The sequence below is a fragment of the Heteronotia binoei genome, chromosome 8, assembly GCF_032191835.1.
Source record: "Heteronotia binoei isolate CCM8104 ecotype False Entrance Well chromosome 8, APGP_CSIRO_Hbin_v1, whole genome shotgun sequence".
NCBI classification, from domain to species: Eukaryota; Metazoa; Chordata; class Lepidosauria; order Squamata; family Gekkonidae; genus Heteronotia; species Heteronotia binoei.
In genome coordinates, this window is record NC_083230.1 from 20,897,737 (window position 1) to 20,912,347 (window position 14,611).

Here is a 14,611-nt window from a genome sequence, read left to right on the forward strand (position 1 = left end):
GTACAAATGAAGCCAATATCTAATATGTATTTATTTCACTTATACCACACTTTGCTCTCCAACACAGACCCAAAGTGGCTTAAGTTGTTTTCCTTGCCTCTATTTAATCCTCACAACAGCCTTAAGAAATACTTCAGGCTGAGAGCACATGATGGTCCCTAGGTCACTCAGTGTGTTTTCTACACTCTTTTGCACTACGGACATTACAGAGCACTGATCTCAGCTGAACTACAGAGATTGTGTCAGTTGATACATGTGACTTAGGCTGAACTGCAGGCCAGCCAGCTATGAGGGAACCTTGTACATTAGCTGCACAGAATGCACAGCTTCTACGAGAAGAAGAAGAAGAAGAAGAAGAAGAAGAAGAAGAAGAAGAAGAAGAAGAAGAAGAAGAAGAAGAAGAAGAAGAAGAAGAAGAAGAAGAAGAAGAAGAAGAAGAAGAAGAAGAAGAAGAAGAAGAAGAAGAAGAAGAAGAAGAAGAAGAAGAAGAAGAAGAAGAAGAAGAAGAAGAAGAAGAAGAAGAAGAAGAAGAAGAAGAAGAAGAAGAAGACGACGACGACGACGACGACGACGACGACATTGGATTTATATTCCGCCCTCCACTCAAGAGTCTCAGAGCGGCTCACAATCTCCTTTATCTCCCTCCCCCACAACAGACACCCTGCAAGGTGGATGGGGCTGAGAGGACTCTCCCAGCAGCTGCCCTTTTAAGGACAGAGTCTCAGAGCGGCTCACAATCTCCTTTCCCTTCCTACCCCACAACAGACACCCTGGGAGGTGGGTGGGGCTGAAAGGGCTCTCACAGCAGCTGCCCTTTCAAGGACAACCTCTGCCAGAGCTATGGCTGACCTAAGGCCATTCCAGCAGGTGCAAGTGGAGGAGTGGGGAATCAAACCCGGTTCTCCCAGATAAGAGTCCGCACACTTAACCACTACACCAAACTGGCTCTACACCACTCAGAGTCTCAGAGCGGCTCACAATCTCCTTTACCCTCCTCCCCCACAACAGACACCCTGTGAGGTGGGTGGGGCTGAGAGGGCTCTCCCAGCAGCTGCCCTTTTAAGGACAGAGTCTCAGAGCAGCTCACAATCTCCTTTACCTTCCTCCCCCACAACAGACACCCTGTGAGGTGGGTGGGGCTGGAGAAGGCTCTCACAGCAGCTGCCCTTTCAAGGACAACCTCTGCCAGAGCTATGGCTGACCCAAGGCCATGCCAGCAGGTGCAAGTGGAGGAGTGGGGAATCAAACCTGGTTCTCCTAGATAAGAGTCCGCACACTTAACCACTACACCAGACTGGCTCTACACCACTCAGAGTCTCAGAGCGGCTCACAATCTCCTTTACCCTCCTCCCCCACAACAGACACCCTGTGAGGTGGGTGGGGCTGAGAGGGCTCTCCCAGCAGCTGCCCTTTTAAGGACAGAGTCTCAGAGCGGCTCACAATCTCCTTTACCTTCCTCCCCCACAACAGACACCCTGTGAGGTGGGTGGGGCTGGAGAGGGCTCTCACAGCAGCTGCCCTTTCAAGGACAACCTCCGCCAGAGCTATGGCTGACCCAAGGCCATGCCAGCAGGTGCAAGTGGAGGAGTGTGGAATCAAACCCGGTTCTCCCAGATAAGAGTCCGCACACTTAACCACTACACCAAACTGGCTCTCAGCTCTCGAGCCAGTTACAGCAAGAGAGTTGTCATCATGCAAATAGATAGACAAAAAGGGAGGAGTTCCTGATGACAAAGTTGCTCCGGTCTGTATATTCAGATAGCCCTGTTGTGGTTTCACCCATTACAGCTCTCAGGAAGAGCAGTGAAAAGGTCACAAAGTTCGCTAAAATGCAGTCTATTATTCCCCTTCCATTTCACCTTCTCGGCAGTGTGCCGCTAAAAACGGAGCAGGCAAAACAATTCAGAATGCAGAAAGACAAGAAAAATTAAGATACGTGAATGCTGATATAAAGTGACGTACTGGATGAAAGAAAACAGCATCATAATTAGCCGAGACTCGTCGTAGTTCTTCTTCGCTCATTTTCTGAGAGTTTTTCACAACCTGCAAGTAATCCAAACTGAAACGGGAGAAAAATACTTTTGATATTGAAAAACTAGCTCAGGAGAAGCACACCTCAGTTTTGGGAGCCAAACCATCAGGTGATGGTAACACCACATCACAAACAACTGCTTCCCAACCCCAATGGTAGTTCCCAAATGGGTCCATCAGGTATCCATTTACTGAGTGCTCAAAAGCGTCTTAAACCTACAAGCCTAAAATAAATGTAAAAAGCTTCATTCTTGTATAAGCTTCATTCTTCTTCCACTCCCCCCACCCCACAAATGAGCCTGAGTCTCCACCTGAGGTAGCTAGCTATAGTCCAATCAATTTCATTTTAAAAATGGCTTCTAAATGGGCAGGAAGCATTTTAATTACATTTTCAATCACATACACAAACATCAGCTCAAGGTACCACCTTGCTCCTGAAAACTCTCACTACGGCTTGATAGAGATGTAAAGGTTCCGATTCTTGCCATGATCAGGAATGCACCATGGGATCACTACCCCACCTCATTCATTCACTATCTCGCACTCTCTCTTCCTCCTTCCGTTCACTTACTGGAGCTTCCCATGATGCACATAATCATCATTATCTTTAACCAGAGTTTGACACTAGAACAGGGGTCCTCAAACTACGGCCCGCGGGCCACATGAGGCCCGCTGAGGACGTTTATGCGGCCCGCCGGGTTATGGCAAAATCAGACCGGAAGTGCCGTTCGACCTAAACTCGCGTTAGCAACGCACACTTCCGACACTGGGCTGAGGCGGCAGAGACAGAGTGTGAGGCGATACCGAGGTGAGGTGAGTTCCCAGGCTGGGGTGTGTGGTGTGGGGAAGGGAGAGAGATGCAGAAGACAGAGAACTGATGGCGCGCGGCCTTGTACAGTAATGGCAGCCACCACAACAGTCCGGCCCTCCAACAGTCTGAGGGACAGTGAACTGGCCCCCTATTTAAAAAGTTTGAGGACCCCTGCACTAGAACATAAGAAGGCCCCTATAGGATCAGAGCAGTGCTTCATCTAGTCCAACATACCATTTTCCAGAGTCCAATCAGTTGCCCTGGAGGGCCAAACAAACAGGCCATAGAAGCCAAGGCCTTCTCTTATTGCTACCTCATAGCACTGGTATTAGGAGATTTGCCGCCTCTGTATATTGAGGCTCCCTTTGCTTACCATGGCTAGTCACTATCAATGAATCTCTCCTGCATGAATCTAACTCATTTTAAAGAGTATTTATGTCCATGGCTATCATTGTAGCCAGACATTAAATTCCACAGCTTAATTAATCAATGACTAAACAAGTATTTTGTTTTATCTTACGTGGACATATTTTCCAGTAACTTCATTTGGTGCCCCTAAGTTCTAGTATTAAGGGAATGGGAGAAAAAGCTCTTTCTGCTCTACAACTGTGGTTTGAAGCTCTGCAACCATGATGAAAACCTTTGCAACCATGGTAACAAACAGGTTTGAAAACTCTGGTTTAGAGCTGTCAGAATGTGGGAAAATAGCATGTAAAAGAAGTGAAGGTGTGGAGAAGCCTGCAGTCTGCCTTCTTAATCACAGTCCGGAGGTGATTAGGAATTCTTTGAGTTCTTAATTTGAGTCAGTGTGACCTACTGACTAGAGCGTAAGACAAAGATTTGGGAGATTCCAGTTCAAATTCCTACTCTACCGTGGAAGCTTACTGGATGATCTGGCAAAAAAACCACACACTCTTGGCCTAATCTGCATCACAGAGGCACTGTGAGGATAAAATGGAGGAGAGGAGAGCAAACCAGTTTGGATCTCCATATGTGCAAAATTCTGGGCTTAAATATTTAAATAAAAATCTGGGATCACATTTCGTTTTTTCTTTGTTTAGGGCTCTCTATTTTCCCCAAGAAGGTGTGCTCTGTTCAGCCATTCTTCAACCAAGGGCAACTGGCCTAAAGCCAGGCTCTTTCATAATAAAGAACAAATGGCACATGTCAAGTTTAAGGGCCATATCAAGGAGCGAGAGTTCTTAAGCATTTGCCTGAAGGTATACCACAGAGGGGAAAGTATGTGCTCTGGTTGCAGCAAGACAACTATTAGCACAAGCTTGGAAACAGGCAAGCCCGCCAGTGCTACTATCCATCCACCTACTCACACGAGAGGTTTGGCAGTCCCAGATGTCCGAAGGTGTTATGAAGTAGAGATATTGACTGGCCTTATTAAGTTTAAGTGAACTTCTTATATTGCAAAGTGGAAGTTAATTGAAGGCATACACCTCTTATCTTATAATTTCCAGGAATCTCTCTGGATCACTCATTGTAGATTTTTTTCAGCCATATATAATCCCTTTTTAAAAGCTTTACTCAAAGTATGGAACAGATACTCAACCTGGGTAGCACCTCTTACCTCTTTGTTGATTGATTTTACTAAGTATTCATTGTTCCTTCCTGCCAATAGCGGTCATTCTTTTCCTCTTTGTCATAGAGCATCTTACCGGATTTCAGGATACTGTATCTCAGGGTCTGCTGAAATCTAAAAATGAACTTGGCAGGACTTGCAATTTTAAGCTACCATTGTTTGAGTATTTACAGATTCAGAGTTTTAGGTCCCGGCATTTTTTCAAACCACCCCTGAGAACGAAGCTTACAGACTTTGAACATCTTTTATGTATGGATGAGGTCCAAATCAAAGGCTTGATCTCAAAGGTATATCTTATTCTTCTTAACAGGGATTTCATCCTATTTTCCCCCTGCAGGAATGCCTGACAGTCGGACTTGTCTTATGGCATGGATGATACGGAGTGGCTTAGCATCTGGCAATCTCACCCCATTAAATCAAGGTCATTTAATATTAAAATGCAGGAATATAAAGCGGTAGCAAGATGGTACCTCACTCCAGTATGTTTATCTCATCTTACACCCTCTAGTTCACCTCTCTGCTGGAAAAGGTGTGGCAATCGTGGCACCTATCTTCACTGTTGGTGGGACTGCCCACTGGTTCAATCCTTCTGGTCAATAATTTTATCAAAAGTGGTGTTGCTGATAAGCCTTTCAATACCCTCAGACACTGAGATCCTTCTAAATATATGGGAGAATTTTCATATTAGCAAATCTCAACGTGAGTTCATATTATTAATGTTTACAGCTGCTAATTTATTTATTTATTATTTATTTATTTATTTATTACTTTGCATTTATATCCCGCCCTCTCCGCAAGCGGACTCAGGGCGGCTTACAGTATCATAAAAACAATCAATTCCATAAAACATATAAAACCATAATACATTTATCAGTTTAAAACTATTACGCTATCTCAATTCAGTCTGGCGGTATTCGGTTCTGACTATGACCACCAGCTTCTGTAGGATGTCCGGTGGCAGCCCATTTTCAGTCAACCAGAAAAGCCTGTCTAAACAGTTCGGTCTTACAGGCCCTGCGGAACGCCGACAAATCCCGCAGGGCCCTTATAGCTTCTGGGAGGGTGTTCCAGAGTTCTGGTGCTGCCACCGAGAAGGCCCTAGATCTTGTTGCGCATAGCCTGGCTTCTTTTGGGCCAGGGGCAGACAGCAGATAAGCACATTACTGCAATGTCCTGGGAAAAGTCTGGTTCCCCTTCTATCTGGGTTTGGGCATCCAAACTATGGGAATATTTTATTTTAGATAATCTTGTTAGTTATCAATCTTCTCACTCCTTGTCTAAGTCTAATGCTTCCCTTCTTCGCAGATGGGAACCTCTCCTGTGCTGGAATTTAGGTTCCTCCTCCCTCTCTACTACACTCCCTCAAGAGGAATACCTCTTTTTATTGGCTCTACACTGACTGTACACATTGAATTGTACCCTCTGAGCACATTTTTTTCATAATTTTTACCTATACAACAATCCATTTATATATTAATTTGGTGTGGTACCCACTATAATAGCTATATATCTGGTGCACTAATCTTCTTATCTTTCTGTTTCAATCATCAGTATGCACTTAGGACTTAGTTAAAAAAAATTCTGCAACACTGTAACCACAATGTGCTCTTAACTGGATGTCATGTGTTTCATAGTATAGTACACTTATTCAAGCATCAATCATTTATTTGCTTTATTTGTAATTTTATTTTATCCTGACATCTTCACCTGTTGTTGTACATTTATGCTATTGTAGCTGGTTGTTGATCTTTCTTTTCAGTAAAAGTTTATTGTTTAAAAAAAATAAAAAGCCTGCCAGACACTGAATGGGCTCGCAAAATATGGCACATTGTGTTAGTGAATAAGACTGCAGTATATAAGAAAATCTGGGGAGGGAAAACTAAAGAAGAAGAAGATATTGGATTTATATCCCGCCCTCCACTCCGAAGAGTCTCAGAGCGGCTCACAATCTCCTTTACCTTCCTCCCCCACAACAGACAACCTGTGAGGTGGGTGGGGCTGGAGAGGGCTCTCACAGCAGCTGCCCTTTCAAGGACAACCTCTGCCAGAGCTATGGCTGACCCAAGGCCATTCCAGCAGGTGCAAGTGGAGGAGGGGGGAATCAAATCCGGTTCTCCCAGATAAGAGTCCGCACACTGAACCACTACACCAAACTGGCTCTCTAAGGCACAGAAGATGTTTATAAGAGACATAGTATTTGTTTATTGTGTACTGGAATAGAAAGAAACCACATGAGCGGGTAAAAGAGGATATTGAGATATGTCTGAACAAAAGCCTATCAGGAAAAAAAATTTTTTACATTGGAAAGCAGTAGTAAAATTATGAGTGTATAATTATGAGTGGTAAATGTTATGGATTTTTGGAATGTTTTTCTCTTTAACTCAATTAGATATATGATCTATATACAACTCTTTATGTTTTGTTCACTGGTGCATAGAATTTTTTTTAAAAAGTGAGCAAAAGCCTTCCCTATTACTTCACTGGTATAAACCATGACAGAAATCCATTACAGCAGACCTGTGCACCAACGTGATCTCATCCTCCATTCCTTCTCGGACAGGAACAGACAGGCATCGTTCAACCAGATTGTAGCGTCTGAGATTCTTGTAGCAGGAAGAAAGCCTCTCTGGGGTTTCAATGGCACAGATGGGGCTACACAAAACAACAAAAAAACCTCCATGTTTTCTTATACATTAAAAGTTATCACTTTTCTTTTGAAACTGCAGGAAACAGAAAAAAATTAATATTTAACCCTTCACAACTGGCTATAGAGGCACCAAAAAACTAAAAACTGCTTTTTCAGCAATCTACATATTCAAAATTACAACTCCCAGTCTCCCACCCGAGTGTCATCTGCTGCTACACAGTTCTAGCCAGTGAAAATAACATTCACTGTCACCACTTCAAGCTTTACCAATGATACCTCTGTGCATCATTCAAGGCAAAGGACCATTTTTTATGATGCAGCATATGCTAGATTATTCTTTGCAATGAAAAGACAAGGAGGCACAAGGAAGAAACGCGAAATATTACAAGGATAAATCCACCTCCGATCTGAGAAATTAGGTCCTCAATCAAGAATTGTATTGGGAATCAAGAGAAAGTAGGTCAGGGAAAGGCAGGGTGTGCAATTCCCTCTCTGCAACTCAAGCCTGGAAACAGACGGAGTGTGTCTCTCCCACTCCAACTTAAAAAGACAAATGTTTGTGCCTTCTGTCACAATTCAAGCAACGGGGTTTGAAAAAAGAGTGCCAGAAACCAGTCAACTCAGTAGGCAGTTCGATAAGAAGGCTTCCAGGCAACAGCAACTCAACTAAGCTACAACACACAGCAATGGTCTGTTGTAGACACCAACAAACCTGTGACAGGCCACCTTACCTAGCCAATATACCCTCAGACATGCACAGGGTGTCCGGACAAATAGTCAATTGGAGAGAAACCAGGAAGGCAGCATAGTTTAGTGGTAAACATAGGATGGTATCCGTAAAGCCCACATTCACTCTTAACTTAGAGCCTAACTAAATGTGACCTCTTGATTTGAGCTGGGGTTGTTATTATTAATTGGACTTGTTTAATTGCCCCATCCCAGCCTGGGCAATGTAGAGCAGATAAAAAAAATTAAAATTCAATTTCAGCAAATTAAACTAATACAATTCTAAAATGAAAAAATGAAGAAAATGATATTATTAACAAAATAATAGAAGAAGAACAGCAGGAGGAAGAAGAAGAAGAGGAAGAGGAGGAAGAAGAAGAAGAGAAGGAAGAGGAAGAAGAAGAAGAGGAAGAAGAAGAAGAAGAAGATATTGGATTTATATCCCGCCCTCCACCCCGAAGAGTCTCAGAGCGGCTCACAATCTCCTTTACCTTCCTCCCCCACAGTCACCCTGTGAGGTGGGTGGGGCTGGAGAGAGCTCTCACAGCAGCTGCCCTTTCAAGGACAACCTCTGCCAGAGCTATGGCTGACCCAAGGCCATGCTAGCAGGTGCAAGTGGAGGAGTGGGGAATCAAACCCGGTTCTCCCAGATAAGAGTCCGCACACTTAACCACTACATCAAACCGGCTCTCCTAGTTGGTGGTAAAGAGATTGTGGATCAAGAAGGAATTAAAAGAGAATTTTTTAAATACTACGCCAAATTGTTTAAAGGTTTTTAAATAAGTAAAGAGAAGATGGAAATATATTTGCAAAAAATTAAAATACATTGCCCATTAAATACATTCAAATACATCGTACATTGCCCATCCCAGCCTGGGCAATGTACAGCAGATAAAAAATAAAATAAAATTTAAAATTCAATTTCAGCAAATTAAACTAATACAATTCTAAAAACCCTTGATAGCGTCCCACTAATGAAGTTCTCCTTCTGGACTATCAGAGCATACGGGGGTGGGTGGGGGGAGAAAAAACTTCTATGGGGGGGGGGGTGGACAAAAAAAGGAAGGAAATGTGCCAGCTGTTGTCCTCAGTCAAAAGCTGGTGGAACATCTCCGCTTTGCAGCCTCTGCAGAATTGCATAAGGTCCCACAGGGCCCGGATGTCATCTGGCAGAGAGTTCCAACAGGTTGGGGCCAAGACAGAAAAAGATATCCTGACCCTAACTGAGGACACCTGGGCCTCTTTCAGGCCAAGGATCGCCAGCAGATTACTACCCGAAGAGTGTAATGCTTGGCCAGGGACATAACAGAGGAGACAATCCCGCAGATATGTTGGTCCCATACCATTCTAGATTTTAAAGGTCAAAACCAAAACCCTGAATCTGACTTGGTACTCAACTGAAAGCTAGCGTGACTGGTGCGACACAGGTTGTATGTGTGCTGTCCGTGGCATTATTCTGCCTCTCCAGCATCCTACTCAGAGATTACAAAATACGGCAATCTCAACAGGCCAGACTCTAACACTTCCCTGCTTTCTATGTGATTACAGTCTATTAAATGAGACTTATTCTCCAGAGAGCGTTCTTAGAACGGAACTGAAAGAGACCCAAAAGCTGACACCCAATCAGGCATCACACAGCAAAAAGCAGGACTCCGCTGAGAATTATCTTTTATTCTAAAAGAAACGACGGTCATTATTCAAACTGCAAACAAAAAGAATGACTTACTCCTCCCAAAGTAGTTTATGGTTGGTCATTTCGTCATCGTAAACCAATGCTGTTTCAGAAGCCATGGTTCTGGTGAATGAACAAGGAACATTTGCAAGAGTTTCAGATTGGACATACTTCAAAACAAAGAACATTTTAAAAGTCATAGAACAAAGTTTGAATCCGGTGGGACTTTTAAGCCCAAACAAGTTTTATTCAAGGTATGAGCTTCTGCATAAATGCACACTTCCTCAGATACATAGAAATGGAAGATCATCATGTTACATACTAATTTGCTGTTCAGCCTCTGTCTATAAGTTTGAATGGTTCTCTTCCATTTCTTTGTATCTGAGGAAAACTTTGGGCACACAGAAGCTCATTCCTTGAATTTGTTGTGTCTTAAAGGTGCCATTGGACTCTAACTTTGTTCTATTGCTTCAGACCAAAATGGCTGCCCACCTGGATCTATTTTAAAAGTCATTTCACTGATTCTGTTTAATGCTCCCAGAGATGATGCTGGAAGGAAAAGGAAAGGTCCCCTGTGCAAGCACCAGTCATTTCCGACTCTGGGGTGACGTTGCTCTCACCACGTTTTCATGGCAGACTTTTCACGGGGTGGTTTGCCAGTCATCGACACTTTCCCCTCAGCAGATGATGCTGGAAAGTGCCACCTTAACTGAAGACTGAGGGTTGAATTCCAGTTTTCACTTGCATGAATAGAAGGGGGCCGTTTTTGATTATTTCCCCACACACACACCTGAACTCTTGTCTACCCTTTCATGGTGCTTTTGGGGATCCCCTGTACCTTGCCAGCAGTATTTGGATGAGAGCAGTGAGCTGGAGCAAGGGGCCGGGAGGCCAGAAGATTCGGACTTTCTGTTAGCAGAGAACAGGGCTTTTTTTTTGTTTTTAGCAGGAACACAAAGGAACCCAGTTCTGGCTTGTTTGGTGTCAGGGGTGTGGCCAAATATACAAATAAGTTCCTGCTGGGCTTTTTCTACAAAAAGATAAAAAGCCCTGCGTGAAACAATGGTGTCAGGCCTAATATGCAAATAAGTTCCTGCTGGGCTTTTTCTACACACACACACACAAAAGCCCTGGCAGAGAATATTGCCAGGCTCCAGTCGTGCGACCAATGATACACAAATCCCCTAGGATCAGCCAATACAGTTCAGAATCAGCCGATACATACTCCCATCATGCATTCTGTGGGTGGGAAGCGATGTAAATGTATGGACTACTGAGGCTATGGCAGTTTTCCATGCCGTTTTACAAAAAAGCAGGACCACATATCAATGACCATAACAGTGATTCAAATCAATACAAATTTCACTGACAGGCAGAGGAATTACACCACAGGAATTGGTATTGGCTCTTCCACATAACCAGTAGCCCCGCTCCCCCTATCCTTTCAACCTACCCAAGGCAGCCTGAGCATGCAAGGTTTGAGCAATGCTACCTGCACAGAAATTGGCACAATCTCAATCTCACAGCTCGATTTTACCTGTTAGGAACAATCCACAAGGCTCAGTCCTGGGGGAGGAATTTCAGTACCTCTGCCAAAGGTATCAATTAATTAAAAGGAAAGGTGCCCCTGAGCATGTGCTCGAGAATTTCCCGTTACTCAAAAAGTATAGCTTGTCTTGGCATTATAATTCTGTGTAGGCAGGAAAGTATGTTTCCCAAGCAAGTTTAAGCTCTGTAGCCCTTGAGCGCTCGCCGTGTGACAAATTAAGAACCTATGAAGACTCTTGCATTATCTCAAAAAATTATACTCTTCGTGGCTTAAATAGAGGCAGGTTTGCCAGTCCCAGCTCTACTCCTGTCATGAACTCTAAGGGCTAAAAACGGGGAATTGAAAGACCTGCAGGATCTGCAGCGCCGTGTGCATTTCATGCATTTACCACCAAATCTGTTGGAAGACTTCGAGGCAGGGATGAGTCCCGGGATTGCGCAAAGGCAATCACGGGGAAGAGTCCCTCTACGCATGTAAACAGCGCCTCTGACTACCCAGTGTGCCCACTAAGGCTACATCCACGCCTGGCTGGACATTGCACTAAAGGCAATCGTTTGCAACTGGAGTAATGCAACATCCAACCATGTGAGGATGCAACCCAAGGAGCCACGACCAGCTCCCGTCGCTTAAGAGCCACCAGATTCTCAGAGACGGTGCATCCTTTTCAAAACTGACTTTATTGGAAAGTATACTTTTTAAAAAAATCCTTCCACTGCATCCCCTTTTAGAGACCAGTGCTTATTTGAAACCCATGGCATACTAACCCACAAAGACGCCTTAAGAGCGCTCCACAGCAAACATCTGGCTACTTCAACAGTGGGAGGGATCAAAAGGACTAAAGTTCTTATCGTCCCTGATTGGCGCACAGGATATTTCGCTGATGCTACTCCGGCCCAATCAGCAACGCAAAGCAGAAACAGAAGGCGGGAGGAAGAAAGGAGAGGTCTTCTAAGGGAGGGAGTGTCTGTTTTGCTCTTTCTCACGTCCCTCTTTGTAACTCCATCTCTGATTGGGCCAGAGGGGTGCCAGCTAATCCTCTCCGCCTATAGCCACGGAGAGGAAAGCCGTGCGTGAGGGCAGCCTTCGAAACAGAAGTCTTCTGTGCGGAGTCATTAGCGTATCTGGAGCAGGGGCGGGATGTCTCAGGGTTACAGAAGCTTGCGTTAGGATTTTTGTCTGTGAAAGGCAAAGCGGCATGATTTGTTTTCCGTGGCTGTGATTTATTAAGAACGTACAACTGTTTCGGCCATTGCGTTGGTTTTCAAGGAAGATGTGCTTCGCGTCTAACGCTTCACTTCGCTTTTGCATTTGAACACACAAATGTGTATCTTGCACTTCTCACTTATAGCTCTGCAACGAAAAGAGCTAGACTTTTTTTAGAAACAACAACAACTGGGAAGTAGTACGTTGTTGCAACAGATTGCTGTAACATAGAAATATAATGGTGACCGATCGATAGACATTATGGGGTCTGCGTAAAAGTCGGATCTACACGGATCTTCGTGAATTCATATGACTTTTACGTTGCAATGAAATAAAACCAGTATTATGCTGCAGATCCTGTCTTAGACTATGGGCAGGACCGCAAAAATCACGCCTCCATGGATTCGTGGCACCTCAGCAGTGCAAAAACGGTTCTAAAGCACAGATCCTCGTGAATTATTTTTATGGCGAAATGAAATCAAGCCACCATCATGTTGTAGATCCTCTCTTAGACTATAGGCAGCACCAGAAAAATCATGCCTCGGCGAATTTGTGGCGCCACAACACTGAAAAAACATGTTTCCAAACCACGGATCCTCGTGGATCCTCATGATTTTTGCTTTGGGCCCACCCCAAGATCACCAGCCAATAACATATCATGTCCATGGGCAGAGTTTGCACCACATGAAGGAAGGATCCACGGCTTCATAGTTCCGCCAGGGACCAAAAACTTGGTTTTGAACCACGGATCCTCATGTCTCCTCATGTTTTTTGCTTTGGATCCCCACAAGCTCATCATCCAATCACATATCATGTCCATGGGCAGCGTATGCGCCACAGAAATCGTGGATCCATGGCTTCGTGGCAGCGCCAGGGACCAAAAAACCTTTTTTGAACCATGGATCCTCATGGATCCACATGATTTCTGCTTTGGATCCCCCCAATCTCACTATCCAATCACATATCATGTCCATGGGTAGAGCTTGCACCACAGAAGTCATGGATTCACAGCTCTTGGCAGCACCATGGGGAAAAACCCTTGGTTTTGAACCACAGATCCTCTTGGATCCACATGATTTTTGCCTTGGATCCCCCCAAGATCACCATCCAGTCACATATCAAATCCATGGGCAGAGTTTGCACCACAGAAATCGTGGATCCATGGCTTCGTGGCAGCGCCAGGGAGCAAACACTTTGGACCACGGATCCTCATGGATCCACCTGAGCTCTGCTTTGGATCCCCCCAAGCCCTCCATCCAATCACATATCATGTACATGGGCAGAGTTTGCACCACAGAAATCGTGGATCCACGGCTTCATGGCAGTGCCAGGAACCAAAAACTTGATTTTGGACCACGGATCCTCATGGATCCACATGATTTCTGCTTTGGATCCCCCAAAGCTCACCATCCAATCACATATCATGCCCATGGGCAGAGTTTGCACCACAGAAATCATGGATCCACGGCTTCGTGGCAGCGCCAGGGACCAAAAACTTGGTTTTGAACTACGGATCCTCTTGGATCCACATGATTTTTGCTTTGGATCCCCCCAAGATCACCATCCAGTCACATATCATGTCCATGGGCAGAGTTTGCACCCCAGAAATCGTGGATCTACGGCTTCGTGGCAGTGCCAGGGACCAAAAACTTGGTTTTGAACTACGGATCCTCTTGGATCCACATGATTTTTGCTTTGGATCCCCCCAAGATCACCATCCAGTCACATATCATGTCCATGGGCAGAGTTTGCACCCCAGAAATCGTGGATCTACGGCTTCGTGGCAGCGCCAGGGACCAAAAACATGGTTTTGAACCACGGATCCTTATGGATCCCCATGATTTCTACTTTGGATCCCCCCAAGATCACCATCCAGTCACATATCATGTCCATGGGCAGAGTTTGCACCACAGAAATCGTGGATCCATGGCTTTGTGGCAGCGCCAGGGACCAAAAACCTGTTTCAGACCACGGATCTTAATAGATCTTTCTGTTCTTGCTTCGGATCACCCCAAGCTCCCCCTGGAGTCATATATTATATCAATGCCCACAACTTATGTCCTAAAACCATGGATCCACAGCTTTTTAGTGACACCTTGGAGCAAAAACTGGTCCTGCACCATGGATCCTAGTAGATTTTTCTGTTCTTGCTTCCAACCTCCCCCTCAAGTAATATATCACGTCAATGGCCACGACTTATATCCCATTACCATGGATCCACAGTTTTGTGGTGATACCATGGAGCAAAAAATGGTCCTGCACATTTTCGAGCCGTTGATTCCACCAATTGGGGGAATAGTATTTCAATAGCATTTCTGACCATGTGATTTTACCCAGCATAGTTCAAAGTTACACTGCTTGCCTGTGGCATTCCAGATTCA

General features: G+C 44.6%; 1 protein-coding gene across 1 annotated transcript in view; it reads right to left on the reverse strand.

Annotated features, from left to right (window-relative positions):
* HDAC10 (histone deacetylase 10) overlaps positions 1–11,887 on the reverse strand; it is a 34,745-nt gene extending 22,858 nt beyond the window's left edge. The window contains exons 1-4 of the mRNA XM_060244795.1: positions 11,792–11,887; positions 9,533–9,601; positions 6,951–7,085; positions 1,963–2,059 (exon numbers count right to left, since the gene is read on the reverse strand). Of these exons, the coding sequence (XP_060100778.1) occupies positions 1,963–2,059; positions 6,951–7,085; positions 9,533–9,597 (297 nt within the window). The 5' untranslated portion in view covers positions 9,598–9,601; positions 11,792–11,887. The remainder of the gene's footprint in view (positions 1–1,962; positions 2,060–6,950; positions 7,086–9,532; positions 9,602–11,791) is intronic.
* Between the last annotated feature and the right edge of the window lie 2,724 nt (positions 11,888–14,611).